The sequence below is a fragment of the Talpa occidentalis genome, unplaced genomic scaffold (assembly GCF_014898055.3).
Source record: "Talpa occidentalis isolate TD23 unplaced genomic scaffold, MPIMG_talOcc4v2.1 talOcc4.7, whole genome shotgun sequence".
Taxonomy (NCBI): domain Eukaryota; kingdom Metazoa; phylum Chordata; class Mammalia; order Eulipotyphla; family Talpidae; genus Talpa; species Talpa occidentalis.
In genome coordinates, this window is record NW_023605083.1 from 107,542,270 (window position 1) to 107,558,112 (window position 15,843).

At 32.6% G+C, this 15,843-nt stretch overlaps 1 protein-coding gene across 1 annotated transcript in view; it reads left to right on the forward strand.

The window, feature by feature from the left end:
• The window catches only part of BCAS3 (BCAS3 microtubule associated cell migration factor), a 557,971-nt gene that overhangs the window by 190,290 nt on the left and 351,838 nt on the right, over positions 1-15,843 (forward strand). Inside the window, exons 13-14 of the mRNA XM_037494441.2 lie at positions 4,940-5,110; positions 10,120-10,213. Of these exons, the coding sequence (XP_037350338.2) occupies positions 4,940-5,110; positions 10,120-10,213 (265 nt within the window). The remainder of the gene's footprint in view (positions 1-4,939; positions 5,111-10,119; positions 10,214-15,843) is intronic.

The window sequence follows — 15,843 nt, forward strand, 5'->3', positions numbered from 1 at the left end:
TCCTGACATAAAAACATTATTCCTGAAGAAACTTGAACCCCCTCGCACATTCAAAGATTCTTTAATGTCACAGGGCTGCCCCTGCATGTTAGTCAAGTGACTTCTTTTTGTTTGTGTGTGGGGGTTAATTTTGATGATGTCTCACAAACTTTATGCTGATTATAAGGTATTCGTATAATCACCGTCCTTTTGAATTGTGAAGTATACAACAAAACAATTCCAATAATAGGGATGCCATAGTGAATCTAAATGACAGCATGTAATAGAAAGCACAACTATGCAGAAAAGAACAACAGTTTAAAGCAAACCACAGGGAGGGAATCAAAGGTCACACTATTTTATGTAAAACAAATACAGAAATACTTCAAGATTGATCACAAACACTTAGAGGATATGTTTTAGGATGTTTTCCTCGCTTTGATCTGAAAAGCATGACAGATTTTCTTACTCAAAAGGGAACTAATGATGAGTCTAAAATATTCTGAAAAGACTACAGTACATTTTAATTTTTTAGAATCTATAAAAATTGCTTATGTTTTTCCATTGTGTATGCAAAAATTAAAATGGTGGTTTGAATGAAAAGAAATCTGAGATAGGGTAATTAAGTAGCATAACTTTTATTCAGTGAGTTATACTAGATCCATAGACTATACCAATGAGATATGTTTCTCAAGTACTAGATTTTTAAAAATTTACCTGTGATGGACACTTTCACCAGGACATCTCATTTTTATCATTTTGAATAATTTTAAGTTATGGAATGGAGGATGAAATCTCAGCTGTTCCTTACTGTACTTGTGTGCTAGTTTGCCTAAATAAAAATAAAATGAAAGTCATCCGTTTCATTCAGTAACTGTTTAACTGTTCGCTAGAAGTGGACATGCCACAATGAGTTTATACTAAACATACTTTGGAAAGAACAACTTTCACTCCCTACTATTATACACCCCTATATTGTGAGCTCTGTGGAATAAACTCATGTCTTTCTCCTTTAAATGACTAAGAAATTACTTTGCTGACAAAACCTTAATCCAGTCAATTTCTGATAGATAAAGGTCACCAGTGGAATTAGCATTGATTAAAATTCATTGTTATTTCTGGCACTAGGTAAAATTCTGCCATTAGTACTTGAAGAAAGTGGTTAGTAGTTAATTTTTGCTGACTTGCCTTTGTCTGATTTTAATGCTTATTTATGTTCTTGTAAATTTACACAGTGAATGTAAAAGTCACCTATTTTTTGGTATAGTTTTGACATGTTCAATGAAATTATATATTGTTCCTCACTCTTAGTTTACACTTACTTGTGAAGTATTTTTAAAACTTTCTTCTATTTATACAATGTTTGTGTGTTATGGGACTCCTGAGAGCATGAATATTTTGAGATTTCCTTTAATGCACTGTCAAGTTATTTTCCTAATATCTTACCAGGAATAGTGATCCTTCATTTCACTTCCATTGTATGGATATTTAGATAGGAAATTTCAGAGAATTGGAATTATCTTCCTTCACTAAATGATTTTTTCTCCTGGTAAGTCTAGAACCTTGTGGACACACTAGCCTTCTGAGATATAAAGGAATTCCAGTTTTTCATGCTAAGTACAGGAAAATGACTTAAAACTAAGTAGTGCAACTAAAAATATATTTTTTTGTCATTGTTACCACTACATTATGGATTATATTCCTGTTAGTGTATTCATTGGTAAAAATTCATCATGTTGTACATTTATTATCCCTGTACTTTTCTGTATAAAAGGACATAAAAATTTACTAAGAAAAGAAAAATCTCACAAAGACAATACAATGGTGATGCTCTCTGATAAAGGTAAACTTTAATATTAAAATTGCTCAAATTGGATTATTTTGTTAAATTTCTAAAATATTGGACCATATTTTCTATTTAACCTATAACTGTCCTATTTGATTTTTCCTCTTAATGTGTCTTAACCCTGCTGTGGTAAATTGATTTAATAAAAATCCCTTTGCTTCCTTGTGTTATCTGATAACTTCTCAATGACAACTAACAGCTTTTGTGAGAGCAGCACCATTAGCACTAATGGGTAGAGAAGACAACTGATAGGCCATGGGAAAGGTTAAAGATGACTAGGGACCCTTTGGAAAATCTGTCTGTAACAGAATGGAATAAGGACCGTGCCCATCTGAGATGGTGATTGTGGTGGGTTCTCGCACACATTGCTATTCTCTTATGTTCATTTCTCTTAGAGTTTAGTTTTGTGAATACTGTTGTTAGGATGAATTGGGAATGAACATTTATTTTCAGATACCTCAGGTTGTAAACACTTAGTCCGCTTTCACAAGTGTTTAGCCCAAATTAGATTTTTTTTAATCTCTAATGTTTGCTTAACTTTCATCTTGTTTTGTATGCATTTGAGGAAATCATCAGATATGTATATTCCCTTTTTACCAAAATATTATGAAATGACTAATTACTGTGAGGTGATCTAGGTCTCTAAATATTTTATGTGAAAACATTAAATAACTAAGTAATTCTGAACATTAGTATTCATTGATGTGTTGGGTTCTCACATATAAACACATTTTCCCTAGGAATTTATTGATGTGGAAGACTTCTACCATCCTCCTTGTCCCCCTGTATTTGACCTTATTTTTAAAGTTAATGAGCAATAATAGATATTATTGTCTTGCACTTTACAAAGTACACATTTGATTAATGTTCCATTTCGGGTTTACATTTTTGCCCACTAATAAGATGACCCCACTAATATTCATACTTTTTTTTTTTTTCTGAGAAATATCAGTAACTTCCTGTAATGAGACTTTGACTATGAAATATACTACTTCTCTCCTTCCTATACCTTTCCCCCAACCACAGGGTTTTTTGTCTTATATTAACTTTCCCCTGTATCTTGTGTTCTGCTTTGGTACATTGCTTCCTACTTTCTGAGTGCTCCAGTTATTTTTGCTTTATTCCTACTCATTGGTATAAAAGTATGAAATAATAGGCTCAAGGGCAAAGGGGAAGGATCTACAAGCAGAGACTTTAAACATGAAAGGCATTGTTCTGGTAAAGGGATAGTTCCTTTAAGTGGAAGTATCTCCATTAACATTAATGGAGTAAGTACATCAGCTGAGGCATCTCAGAGGTTAATCAGGCTTCCTGGCCAGCTCTTGACATCAATACACTGTGGCGCCTGATTTTGTTGGTCCTTCATAGGCTTTCTTGACAACAGTCCAACGGACTTTGTGTAAGTCATTTCTTGTGAATTATTGAAACAAATGTTTTTGCAGCTAATTGAGGAACACTAATGTGTTTTATAATCACTGCAGTTTGAGTTTTTAGCACTAAACAAAACAGTTATAATTGATTTGTGGCTTTTTCTTGGATTCATAGGCTCTAAGTTATGCCTTTTTGCATTAATTCTGCAAATGGCTTTCCTGGTCATTTCATTTAAGTATTTATTAGGATACATTATTAAGGTTTTCCTTCTTTTCCCCCTACAATATGTTCTGAATTCACGAAGTGTGATATCACAAGTAGTAACGTGAATAGATCAGAAGGCTAGACTGGATTGAGACAGTCTCAGTTTTGAATTCTGGCTCTGTCATTGGCTAGCAGTTTGAGTTGCTGTTTTACTTATTACTGGTGTTATGCACTGTGTTAATGAAAAACTACTTTGGAAAGTACTTTTCCTTTTTAAATTCCTCTGTATTGTAACTGAAATCACACTTAGGCCTTAGAAACAGTTTTCTTAATTGCTTACCATTTGTAAATGATTAATTTAGGTACCACGTAGTTAATAATATATATTTTATAATTTAGTTATAGCATAAAACACATTATAGGTGAGCATATTTTTCTATAATTATTTTAGAGCTAGTCATCTTATTAAAGACTAATTTGAAGTATCTTGATAAAAAATTTCCTTACAACATGAGACTGCAAAAAAGCAATTTTCCGAATGTGTATCTATTATATCACATAAAAGTTTTGGTATCTCCATGTAATCTAGATTACTTATTTTGACTCCAATAACTGTTTTTTTTTTTTTTTACATTTATGAGTCAAATAATTTTTCCATTTGTTTTAGTTTTCATGGCCTTTTAGACAAAAACCAAACTAAACCAAACCAAACCGCCATGACTTTAGCAATGATTGCTAATGCAGATGATAATGCAGATAATGTAGATAATGCAGATGCTAATCATTTAGCAATGATTGCTAATCAGATAATGAGATTTGCATAATGGAAAACATACATAGGTTAGTTTTATCTATTTCTTTTGACTGAAATAGGACTAAGATAAAATTCTAAAGCATCTTAGATTGTCTTTAATTGAAATAGTATTTTAGAAGCATTACATATAATTGTTTTGTCAGTTCCTAATCAATTTTATGTGACATTTTATTCATCTATTAATTAGTGTCACAGATGGGGACTGTATTTTCCACATGACGAATCTTGGTGCACAGTATTATATAGCTTCACATTATAGATTAGTATTGGAAGTATAGTCTTTTACACATAGGGATTCAACCAGTCTTTTGCTGCTAAAAAGTTGTTCTTTAATTAGAATTATAGTATTTCAAATAAGTCATATATTTCCTATTTCTTATCATGTCATGTATTTTCAGATATATCCACTAAAAAGTGGGTGGGAAGAAGTATTTTGTATAAAAATATAAGTGTACCCTATGTGAAACCAAGCTCTTTTATCATTACCCATAACTTAATTTTATTCTTACCATGCAGATTTGGGGGACTTTGCTGTTACCATTCACTCAAACTACTAAGTTATTTTCTAAGTAAAATTTAAGATCATATAGACCAGTGAGACAGAATTTCTGGGACAGTTACCTACTAACTATACACTTGTAAGAGGATAATGAATTTAATGGGTGGGAAAATAGATGTGATGCATATTTCTGTTGTGAAGCCACATTTTACCTTTCTTTTTATAGACATTGAAAACTGGCCTGACAATGGTTGGGAAAGTGGTGACTCAGTTGACAGGCACGCTGCCCTCAGGTGTGACAGAAGATGATGTTGCCATCCATAGTAATTCAAGGCGGAGTCCTTTGGTCCCAGGCATCATCACAGTTATTGATACTGAAACAGTTGGAGAAGGCCAGGTAAGAACTTGCTGTTCACGTAATGTGCATTTTCTACAGAGGATGGCCTAACTATCAATTGCAATAGTTTTTTTTGTAGTTTTTTTTTTTTTTGCAATAGTTTCTTATGAAACCTATATGTTCAGATAAATATAAATTTCAAAAATGTACGTGCAGAAACATTTAGTAGAATTCATTATAAATGTGGAAGAATACTAGTGCTTGCACTTAAATCTTCTGATAAGAAACTATCTGGGGTTGTTACTATTCATGCACTCAGAAATAGTATTTTCTTTTGTATTTTACCCTTCAGTTTTAACATATATTTCTGAAAGTGTAGCAGTTTTAAATTTCTAATAGTTTGTGACCATTCTATAGAAATGCAGTCTAAAATTGGGGCCTCCCTGGTGGCACGAGACTGTTAAGTCTCAGCACTGTGAAGCTATCCACTGCCACTGCGGCACGAGTTCAATCCCCAGCCAGCCAGGGCGCTAACCCATATGGCACAGCAGACCTCTCCTGACTCGCCCACTGCTCTCCTCAGCAGTGTATTTCAGTAGATCTGCCTGTTCTGCTCTGCACTGCCTCTGGCGAATCCTCTCACTTTCCCCACCCACCCTGGCCTACACCCCAGCTCTTATATGCATAAATATATATATAAATATATATATATATATACCTTAAAAAAAAAGAAATGCAGTCTAAAATAGATTCCTAGAATAAGATAGTAATAGAGATAAAAATTATCATAATTATATAGACTATATATTTAATTCTGTTTTCAGAATTAATGATTAGAGACTGTGTGAGCCTTTATTGTATTATCCAATAAATGCTTCTTATTCTTTTGAGAAAACTTGCTCTAGTATACGTGTGTCTACATCTTGATGAAAGATTGGATTGATCACTATTTATGTACTTATTCCGACAGTATTGTGATCAAGTGGTAGTGCAAAAATTATGTGGCCTTTTTATAAGAAAAGCCAGAAATATCTTTGAAATTCTGTTAGTTAATTTGGTAGTTTGTTTTATTTGAAATCTGAATACTCTTGCTTTTCCACTCTTAGTTTTATTAACCAGATATGTCATAGGCTTGGGTTCTTGTTTAAAATTCTCTTAATGAAATGTTAGCAAACTTTTTTGTTGTCTGTAAGGACTCTTTTTCCCCCAAGAGTTGTGTTATTTATATCAAAATAATAGGCACATAGATGTACTGTTTTTTATTTTTAATTATTTAATTGATACATATCTTATGCAATTGTTCATTTTTGTACAATGCTTGCTTGCTTCTCTCCGATGTAGTCCCTGTAAAATTCCCGCCACCAATTCACCCTTGAACTGTCATCAAGCCTCTTACCTACCCTGTTTTGATCCTTCTCCCTTCCCCTACCCTATAGAATGTCTCTGATTTATAGTTGCCTGTTACTTAGGGTTGTTTTTTTTTTTTTTTTTGCTTATTATTGTTATTATGATTTTTCACTACTCCCTTATTTGGTTTCCTTATTTATATTCCTCCTATAAGTGAAAACAACAAGTATTTTTCTTTTTCCTTTTGACTTATTTCACTGAGCATAATCCTTTCCAGGTCCATCCATGTTGCTGGGAATTTCATGAGTTTATCATTTTTTAATTGCTGAATAATATTCCATTGTGTATTTATACCCCATCTTCTTGATCTAGTCATCCGTTTTGGGGCATTTGGGTTGTTTCCATATTTTATCTATTGTAAATGGTTTTGCAATAAACATAGGTGTGTAGATGTTCTCTTTTTAAATTGAAATTAAATGTATAAACATTTAGTGTTTTACGTGTGTTAAGGTAAAAAATATTTTCCTATGTCCTTTGAATTTTATTTACTTCACCTTCGTGTCCATTCACATTTTCTGGGTAAAAACAGCCCTCTTTGGTAACATAAGATATGTGTCTGTCACACATCTAGCATTTGTTGACAGACAGATTTGTGTTCATTTAAATATTTATTTATTTATGCATATAAGAACTTAAGTGTAGGCCAGAGATGAAAGGATGTGAAAGGATTTACCAGAGACAGAGTGGGGAGCAGAACAGGCGGATCTATTGAGATACACTGCTGAGGGGAACAGCAGGTGAGACAGGAGAGCTCTGCTGTGCCATGCGTTATATCCCATTGCTCCCTGGATCATGATATAGATAACTCATGCTGCAGTGGCTGGTGATAGCTTGATAGCGCTGTGTATTTAACCCCTGTGCCACCAGGGAGGCCCAGATTTTGTTCATTTAAAAGTAGAAAATGTTATCTCATTATTTTTGATGAAATAACTTCTTAGTTTATTACATTATACTCATATATAGGAGCATGTGAAGAGAAAAATTTAAAGAAATTATATAATAAACATTAACAGTAGTTGTGATTTTATTTTTTAATTCTTTTTTTTTTTTTTTTTTTGAGTAGAAGAAATGGGGTATAGGCCAGAAGTGCGGGGGGTGAGAGTGTTCACCAGAGACTGAGTGGGGAGCAGAACAGGCAGATCTACCGAAATACACTGCTAGTTGATTTTAGATGTGTTCTCTCTTACACCCCCAGGACTTTTCTATGTCTCTAAAATTTGATTGTCCAGTTTGGAATATGGAAATAGACTGTAAATTGTGGACTTGAACAAGTCCACTTTTCTGTGATAAATGCATTCTGAACTCTTGAATCAAGTAAAGATGATTATTAGTAAATCATAATCATAGGAATTAGCTTTAAAGTTAAAAAATTTAAGTTGTTGTGCAACATGAAAAATTTTATGTTGAATTATTTCTTGGAAGCAACATCTCTTTCCATTTCCACTTATAAAATATTGTAAAATTTTAACTCAATTTAAACATTCTTTTACAAGAGAGGAAATAAACTGACATTCAATAAATAGCATGTTGCTATGCACATCTTGATAGGATTATGAATATTTTTGAAGTAACAAGATTTCCTTGGTATAATACTCTCCTTTTTTTTATTAATGTGAATCTGTTTTTTGTCAAGAAGACATTTTTGTCTCTCAAAAATAGTTCAGTTGGGCTACAGGGCCATTTTTAGGTTATGCTAGATTGTATTAAAAAGACTGCAGTAGTAACTGTCATGGATATATCACTTTTAGCAGCCTTCCACTGATATTTGACCTTAGCTCTAATTTTTTTCCTATTCCATATATACCTAATGAGCTAAAGCTGACATTAAATTCACTTTTCAGTTTTAGTTCCTTGAGCCTTAATAAAGATATTTTCATGTTTACCCTGCTAATATGTAAAATTTGATTTGCCATCTTTCTGATTGTAAGTTGATTTGTTTGATTTTATGGTGATGGGAATGTTGTGTGGTAATTGCATTAAGGAAGAATGGATTTGATTGTGTGTCCATTTTTATCTGTGTTACTTTCATGTTTTATTTAAAGGCATTTTGTGGCTGGAGTAAGTTAAGTGGTATAATTTGCCTTCACACATTTATATAACAGAAGTCAGTAATGTGGCAAGTTTCTGATCAAAATAATAAGTTCCACTATGATGACATAAACTCGAGGTATTTCTTGCCCTGAGAATGTGTTCTTTATAGTAATAATACCTGAGGTGTTTTTTAAAAAAATTATTTTTTAATAGTGATTTGATTTTTTTTATGCAATGTGATATTGCAATGTGGAGACTCCTTCAAAAATTATCAGGCATTATGTTTATGAAGATCATAAAGAGAATATTCAAAGAATCCTATGTGGTGGTGTGAAGTTTTGCTATGCACCAAGCTTGATGGCTTATGTCTTTATTAGTACCATCAAACAGTGTACTCAATACTAATTGTGTTAGAAGGAAGAGGTATAGGGTTTTTTTTTTTTAAAGATTTTTTTTTTTTTTTAATTTGTACAAGAACCAGTGTACAGGCCAGATGTGTGGGAAGGTGAGAGGATTCACCAGAGATAGAGCGGGGAACAGAACAGGCAGACTGACAAAACACACTGCTGAGGGGAGCAGCGTGTGAGACAGGAGAGGTCTGCCTCGCCATATAGAACTCTCACTGGCCGTCCGGGATTGAACCTGCTCTGCAGAGGCTGTGGAAAGCTCCACAGTGCGGCGCTCAACCTCCTGCGCCACCAGGGAGGCCCTTAGGGTTTTAATCTATAAAACAAAAGGGAAAATTTTAAGATTGAGTTTAAAATAGATCAGGAAATAATAACTTCACATAAAAATATATACAAATTTTACAAAATCCATGTTCAAGATTTAATTTGTTTTAAGGAAAAGACAAATTAACACTTCTCTGTGAGCATTTACCCCATAAAAGAATGAGAGAAATTGGGAAAAAAGTAAAACTATCACTATTTGCAGGTGTCATGATATTATACATAGAAAACCCTACAGACATTATTGTAAAACAATTAGAAACAATAAATCAATAAAGTGGCAGGATACAAAATCAGTCTACAAAAATCAGCTGCATTCCCATGTGTATGCAATGAACTGGAAGCGAAATAATAGATGATACAATTCATTATCTTCAAAGTTTTAAATTCTTGGAAGAACTTAATAAAAGAAATAAAGGACCTGTGCAGTGTAACCTATGGCATTGTTGAAAAAAGTAGAAGACAAAAGAAATGAAAAGATATCTCCTGCTCTTGACTTGAGAGGATTAACATTGTTAAAATGGCCATTTTACCCAAAGGAATTTACAGATTCAATGCAATCCTGATCAAAATTTCAATGGACTGCTTCAAAGAAATAGAACCTACATTAATGAAATTTATATAGAACCACAAAAGACTCTGAAGCATCACTTCAAGAAATTATTTTCTTTGTCATGTACAGTCAACTGTTTTTTAGAGTTTATGTGCTTGATCTGCTGTGGGAGTAAATCTTTTCTTCATTCCTAAAGTGGCATTTTCATATTATATGGACAAGAATAATCTTCCAATATAGAGGAAGCATGTTATTTAATCACTCATATTGTTGTGTAGCTGTGTATCTTTGTGCTCAGTTTAATTGGTGAGAAAGAGCTAACTTCCATTTGCCTTCTTTGTTTTTTAAAGGTTCTTGTAAGTGAGGATTCTGACAGCTGTGGTATCGTGGCCCACTTCCCTGCTCACGAGAAGCCAGTCTGTTGTATGGCTTTCAATACAAGTGGTATGTCTTTTTTGGGGGGAATCTGTTCTGTTATAAATTATCCCATGGGATGAAAGTGGTAGTAAAGAAGGTAATGGAAATGGAAAATAGGTTATATGGGATATGACTTATGTGTCAGATTATTCCAGAAATGCATATAGTTCAGTAAGTGATTATTGAAGGAATGAATATTTTATATTCATAATCATTTTATATAAAATATTGAAAACCTTACATTAGTGTTAATCTCAATCAAGTGGTGATTGAACAGTAGCAGGAAGAAAATAGTGCTATGGAGTCATTTTAATTTCAGCCAAGAATCTCAATATTTCAGACTATATAGCATACCTGTAAAGTGTATTTTCTTTATAAACACCCTTACTTTGTACTGTTGAGACCAGTTATCGTATCCAAAATGTGACTTTGTCATATTTTCTCATGATAATAATTTACTCTTTATTTCCTAAAGAAGTTGATAAATAGATCTAGCTGATTTTAGAAAAACTTCATAGGTATTGCTGTCTAAGGCCATTTTATTCTATGAGGAAGCATATCGGTTTGTCTTGTCATTTGTGATACTATGATCTTGTGCACAAATGAAATCACATATTTACATGTTACAGGTAAACTTTTCTTATGGAGATCAGTAAATAGTCTGCAGTGTTATTTTGGTTTCATTTATGAATCAACTTTTTATTTAACAGTTTTGCTACATTGAGGGCTGCCGATTGGTGGTTTTTCTGTAATTTTTTTCATTGATTAACTGCTTTTCTATTAAAAAAATTTTTCCCTGACAACCAAGAATGAATTACATAGTCTTATATGTGAAGAGACTGCATGCTGAATTCATTAATTACCAATTTTTATAGCAATTGGTTACATCCAGTGGTCATATTCTATTTATATTGTAGCCATTTTGAACATTTCTAAATAATAGATAAAATTGCTCTTTTGTTTTTAGAGCTGAAATAGTCTTCATAAACTTAGACTCTGTCCTGAATTATCCCATTGGTTCATGGGTTGGAAGAATATGCAATTTTTATCTTATTCTGCAGAACTGATTCTGTTAGTTAAAATTGATGGAAAGGCACATCTCTTCCTTCTCTATTTCATCTTTACAAATAAAGAATAATGGTAAGAGGATAATTTAGGGTCCTTTGAATAATCTTGCTTCCAATATTTTAATTAGCCATTTTTGATAGATAGGAAGATATTTTGTTGTGATTGCCTGTCAGTGGGACTGATGTAATTAATGAAGACAGAGATTTATTGAAATAATCTGAATGTTGTGGGAATTAAGTTAAATTTAAGGAAACATTTTAGAAGTTATGTCACTCACAGCACTCCACTTGGAGTAACCTCTATGATTCATTTTGATAGTCTATCTGTTATGTCATCTCCATTCTACTAATGTATATTTTATAGTATCATAGAGTGCTTCAGACTTTGGAAACTTTTTTTTTCCGGCTTATAATTTTCCATTATAATAAAAACACAGTATATAATGTAAAGAATGTAATAGTCACTACTGTGGTTGTCTAGCAAATAGTTCTGAAAACCAGAGTTTTCTATGCTTTCATAATTTTGATCTTTATCTGCTATTTGATTGCTGTTGGAACTCTCAGATTTGTATTTTTATGAAAAGGTTATCATTTATGTATCTATCATTTATGTATCATTTATGTATCTATGTATTTATGTATTTATCTATTTATGTATCTAGGAACACATTTATTGTGTTCCTAGTAGACTAGTTGTGTATCTTAATAATATAATTTATCTTGCAGTTCATCTTTAAATATTTGTTTCCCTAGCTAACCTCTTGAGTTAATTTTTGCATTAAGATTAACTCTTGGTGATGTACGTTTTGTGGGTTTTGACAAATATATACTGGCATGTATTTATCTTTGTATCAATGGTACTATACATAATAGTGTCATTGGCTAGAGAAATTCTCCTTGCTCTACCTATTCATTCCTTCCTCCCTCAACCCCTGACCACCAATGGTCTTGTTACTGATTCCATAGTTTCATTTTTCCAGAATGTCACATAGTAAGAATTTTATAGTATGTAGCCATTTCAGTTATACTTTACTTATTTATATGGCTCATGCTTTGAAAGCTTATTTCTTTTTTACAGTGAATAATGATTCACTGTACGTACATAGCATAATTTTTTTTATCATCTCTATATCTTCTTGGTTGAGGTATATGTGCAGATTTTTTGTCCATTTTTAAAGTTGCTTTGTTCATTTTTTTATTGTTGAATTTCAAGAATTATTTCTGTTTTGGATTGTAGTCCTTTCTCAGATTTGTGTTGTATAAACATTTTCATCCAGTCAACTCTTGTCTTCCTCTCTTGATAGTCTATCTCTTGTCTGTGTCTCTCTATCTTCTGGCTCTTTCTCTCTTTTGATGAACAAATATTTACTTTTAACTGAAACTCAATTTTTATCAATTCTTTCAAGGCTCATTTCTTTGTTGTGTATGCAATGTTTTCATACACATGAATTTCTATTTCTTCTGACATATTTGTGTTTCAGTCTCTAATTGAACCTTATAATTTCTTGGATAGATTATCATTTATGAAAATTGTTCTGTGAGTTTTATGATCTCTAGCACTTCTTAATAAACCCAAACCAAAGCTTCTTTACATGGGTCCAAAATTTGATGGGTCCATAGATAGAATTCATAGAATTATATCCTATTTTAGGAAGGGAAAATGTTAGAGCTGTATTTTTCTTTCTTTTTAAAGATTTATTTATTTTTGTGCAGAAGAACTGGGGTGTAGGCCAGAGGTGTGGGGGTGAGAGTATTTACCAGAGACAGAATAGGGAGCAGAGCAGGTGATTTACTTACTGAAATACATTACTAAGGGGTGCAGCAGGTAAGACAATCGAACTCAGGCCCTCATGGTGGGCTGTTGAGGTGATAGTGCTGAGACTTAACCCCTAGGCCACCAGGGAGGCCCACTTCTTGATTTTTCTGATGAAAATTTCCATTACTTGTAAATATGTACAATAATCAACTGAAATACTAGCTGTACCTGTGAGTTTGTGAGCAATAAAAATGAAATATTTTCATATCATTTATTATATAATATTCTAAATATTGCTCATAAATATTGCTAAATATAGACTATATTTTATTACATTAACAAACAGCACATGTTCTGCTCTATATCAATTAAAAATGTGTTAACATTTCCCTTTTCCTTTTAAAAAATATTAATCTGAGAGAAAAATCTCAGCTCTTCACCATATTCCTTGAAGCGTATGCACTAAAATATTTTTAAAAATTATTATCAAAAAGGTTGATGCTTGGTATGCTTTCGTATTATTTCACCTAAATGCATTGGATGCTAACTCCTTCCCTAATGATACCATTTACATTGCATGATTCAGTCTCAGTGATTCATTTAAGAGGAGACACTTCCTACCTCTGGAATCTGTCTGTGTGCTAGAAACTTAAAACAATGAAGGAAAGATCTTTGTGGAGTAATGACTGAGTGCCAGGCTATGTATATTAAACTGGTCTTGGGATGTTAGTTAATGTTCTTCACATAGAAATTGATTCTCGACTCATACCCATAAGGTCATTACTTACGAAATAATGATTGTTTGATGTATTATTTGATTTATTAGTTTTTGATGACTAACTCATGAAAAATATGACATATTTGAGATAGATTGACTGTTCTCAGAATTTTTGCTATTCAGAGTTTGTTTATTGTTTACATATGAACAAAGGTATAGATATAATATTCCATTCTCAATTATTTGGAAGTTTTCACTTTCTTTTTAACTGCACAGTCACTGATTAGCTTAATAGAAAAAGACACTGAGCCTCAGCTATGAGGGCTGATTTATCCAGATCCAGTCATTGGATGACAGTTTATTTTGCTTGTCTAATTTGTGTATCCTATGTCTTGTTTTATTCTAATTACCTTAAATTGAGATACACAACACACACATATATATGTATATATATTAAATTTATTTTTGTTAATAAATTTTAACTACTGTAACCTACTAATGATTCTCTATATTTGGTAAAAGGCTTTTACATGGGGTATGTGGAGTTGCCAGTCATAACATTAATGTTTGTTAGAGTAATTTTTACAAGTTCAGGGAAGCTCATTTAAAATAAATAAGGAAAACGAAACATATTAAAAAGTTTATTGCATTGTTTTTGTCTTAAGACTTGATCTTTCCCTAGCCAGTTTAGTTGTGTATATTCCTAGTATATTCCATTAAACAAATAAAATTTGTAGTCTTTTTATTCTACAGAGGTATGTACTTAGATGTCATTATTGTTAAAATATTTTATATAAAAAAATTCAGCAACAAACCAGACTTGTTGTCAATCTCCTTAGAAATTTCAAAAATAATGTAGAAATGAATTAAGGATATAAGGTAGGTTGTTTGACTGTGTGCCATGTAGCTTGGTTTTTTTTCTACGAAGAAATTAAGGGATGCCATTACATACAGTTGTGAAACTTTTAGTTCAGCAGCTGCATTCAGTTTGTTTTTCAATTTCTCCTTCCCATTCTTGTTTATTAGCTGTGACTCTGAGTCCAGAATTAAAATAAATATTTAATGGCAGCATTCATGATTTGGTTTAATGTGCCAGAGAGGCTCCATGCTTAGATCTGAGTAGATTCAAGATGGGTGGCGTAAGTTTGTTGCTTTCTAATTATACACAATGAGTAACATTTTCTAGGGAACTTATTTTTTAATTAGTAAACTTTATTTTTTAGAGTTGTTTTAGATTCCTAACAAAATTGAGTGAAAAGCATGGATAGCAGTCTTATCACCCAATATCAGTAGTTTACTTTTCGTTTTATACCTTTTATGGACTTTACAAATGCATGACCTTCAGACATCATTACGGTATCATGCAGAATAGTTTTGCTGCCATAAATATTCAGCACTTCTCCATCATTATTTCATTAAAGATACTTTCCATCTCATTTTCCTTCTTTTCTCCTTCTGGGACAATTGTTATTTTTGGATCCACTTTGATAATGTCCCACAGGTCTCAGAGACTTAGTTCACTTTTCTTTGTTTTCATCTGGAGTTAAATAATCTCAGCAGATTTTCTTCTGGCACATCCTTTCTGCACATCCCTGTCAGAATTTGGTGTCACTATGTTTTATTTCATATATTCTAGGCATAGGTCTTATGTAAGAAATGTGTTCTGAAAGTGGTTTTGCCCAGTAAGGAGCTTTTTTTTATTTTTTAAAAGATTTATTTATTTATGCATATAAAGAGCTGGGGTGCAGGCCAGAGATGCAGGGGGTAAGAGGATTCACCAGAGACAGAGTGGGGAACAGGCAAACAGACTGAAATACACTGCTGAGGGGAGCAGAGGGTGAAACAGGAGAGGTCTGCTTTGCTGTTGGTTTCTCTCTGGACAGCTGGGGATCGAATTTGTGCTGCAGAGGCTGTGGATTGCTTCATCATGCTGTGCTTAACCCCTTGCGCCACCAGGGAGGCCGGATTTTTTTTTTTTTTTAATATTTTTTTAAGCAGGATATTGCTTTGAGTTTTAAAATTTAATTTAATTATTTACTTATTTTTACTTTTTATCAAGTTGAATTTTGTTTCTTTATCACTTGTGTCACTGTTCTCATGCCTAAGAAATGTTAGA